The 2500-nt window shown below is 44.3% G+C and overlaps 1 protein-coding gene across 2 annotated transcripts in view; it reads right to left on the reverse strand.

The window, feature by feature from the left end:
• LOC134439124 (glutamate receptor 2-like) overlaps window positions 1–2500 on the reverse strand; it is a 101177-nt gene that overhangs the window by 19321 nt on the left and 79356 nt on the right. For both annotated transcript variants that reach the window (XM_063188974.1, XM_063188973.1), the window contains exon 6: window positions 1844–2002. In XM_063188974.1, coding sequence (XP_063045044.1) covers window positions 1844–2002 — 159 coding nt within the window. The remainder of the gene's footprint in view (window positions 1–1843; window positions 2003–2500) is intronic.

The following is a 2500-nucleotide window of genomic DNA, read 5'->3' on the forward strand; positions in this document are numbered from 1 at the left end:
ATGTAATGCGGACCAATTATGGGCCCCCTCTCTCCCTGTGCCCGGGACAACTGACCCCTTTGCCCCCCCTGTCGGCGTCCCTGGCTGCCATTATGACGAGATGGAGACGCAAGAATGGGGCTTCGTTTCCTTCGCGGAGTTGACTTGACTTCTCAAGCGATTCCACTACTGGTTGAAATGCGAACCTGACAAAATGGACTTGGAAAGTAGTAGGTAAGTAAGAAAGTCAGTGAGAAAGTAAGTAAAATTGTGTGCGCCTGGCCATTGGGATTTCCTTCAAAGTGTCTTGATATCTCTAGCAAGCCACTGCCGGTTGAAATGCAAACCTGTGCATTATGAATAAACGTTGACTTGACTTGACTGGACCATATTGGCAGTCTTTGCTTATACACGCTAATGTACCACCAGGGTCTACTTCTTTACTTCTACCACTGTTTCTTTACTTCTTCTACTTCGCTATGCGGACTAATTGGCCTGAGACTCACATTTATGCACTCTAATCTACCCCAAGAGTCTCCTTAATGTAGCCTCATAATCCCCAGATTTCTACTTAATCCCTCCCCAGGGTCTCCTTTTCAGACAGCAATATCCCCCTGTGTATCCCTTTATGAACACTATTCAGGCACCAAGCACTCCTCCACCGGACCATAATATATGAAAACGGCCTCCTTTAAGCACCCTAATGTTCCCTAGATTTGAACATTTCACAACCTAATGTGACGCCATGTACGGACCCTAATATTCCACAGCATACCGGTACTCCTTTATGCATATTAATCAGTCCCAGGCTCATCTTTCCTGTATGCCCCCAGAGGCTCTTACAGCCTCTACCCTGGGCTAGGTCTTCTCTTTTTCACTACATATTGTTCTTCTTCCGCCCTTATCCACCCCCACTGGAGTTCGCTTTTACCCTCTCTGACCTGGATGCCCCCTCCCCCAGGTACTCTCTCCTCGCTCCAACCAACACTAAGGGTTTCCTTTAAACACCCAGTTGAAAAAAAAAAATCTCCAACAAAGTTCCCTTTCACCTACGCCTGGGTACTCTTTAACCAACCCTAAAGTTGGCCATAATAATGTCCCCAAAGTTTATCCTGTTACGTACTATTACCCTGCATATTATATTCCCCCCTTGTTATTTTTATTACATGATATCCTGTATGCAGTGTAATCTATTCCTTAATGTACACAAATATAACAACCTGTCCCAAGTCTCTACTTTAGATTCTAATATCATTGTGTGTCTCCAGAGTTTCTTTGTTGTATGCCTGACAGCTTGCTGTTAGCCATATGTTCTCCTAATTGACCTGACATATACGTAGTACATTCTCATGTTTCTTAATTCAAACTAATGTGCACATAGCATACAGTACTTCTCTTCACTTTGCTATGGTTTTCATATGCACCTTCACCTAGTACCCACCTGTATCACCTGGCAACATCTCCAGTCTCATCAACATTAAGGTTCTCCTTCACATACCAAAATACTGCCCACATACTTACATGTGCATACTCCTTTACGCTGGCTTATCTCTAGCCACCATATTTTACGCTATACGCCTTAGTCCAGTACCCACTCATATATTGCTGTCGGCCGCTGTCGGTACTCCTTCTCCAATCTCATCGACCCAAGGTTCTCCTTTACATACCCCAATATTCCCCAATACATATTGCAAATACTACAGTACACATCAATGCAAACTGCCCCCTCCTATACGCTTCTTTTTGACATGATCTTTTCTTTTCCTTTTCCTTCACCCACCCTTATCTTGCTGTCTGACCCCGGGTTCTTTTTCATGCACGATTTTATTATTTTATTTTGACATTTTGGTTTATTTTATTTTACCCGTATCTTGCTATCGGCCCCAGGGTACTCCTTCTCCTCCAGTGTGTCCCACATCTGGTCGAACTTGGACACCATGGGGTCATCGAAGTCCACGATCTGGAATCCGGACACGTTGGCGCCGCCATACTGGATCTTGGACAGGTCTCCATCCATAAAGCCCTATGCAGAGACATGGAACAGAAACAGCTGCTCACTATGGGGTTGATTTAAGAGGGCATTTTTTTAATTATAATTTTTGTTGTATTTTTTGCATTTATTTCACAGGACAGTGAAGGTTATGACAGGAAGTGAATGGGGTGAGAGAGACGGGGAGGACTCGGGTCGGCTGCATAGCAAACGAGTGTCCAACCATTTGTGCCACGGTAGGGCCATGAAGGCATTTTGATATGGAATGGAGCTTATTAGTGCACTAATACTTATTTATACTTATTAGTGTAAATGAACATTCATCATGAACTTTCAAAAGTCACACAGACACAGACACACAAGACAAACAACACCACACACACACACACACACACACACACACACACACACACACACACACACACACACACACACACACACACACACACACACACACACACACACACACACACACACACACACACACACACACACACACACACACACACACACACACACACACACATCCAG

Source organism: Engraulis encrasicolus, chromosome 22, assembly GCF_034702125.1.
Source record: "Engraulis encrasicolus isolate BLACKSEA-1 chromosome 22, IST_EnEncr_1.0, whole genome shotgun sequence".
NCBI classification, from domain to species: Eukaryota; Metazoa; Chordata; class Actinopteri; order Clupeiformes; family Engraulidae; genus Engraulis; species Engraulis encrasicolus.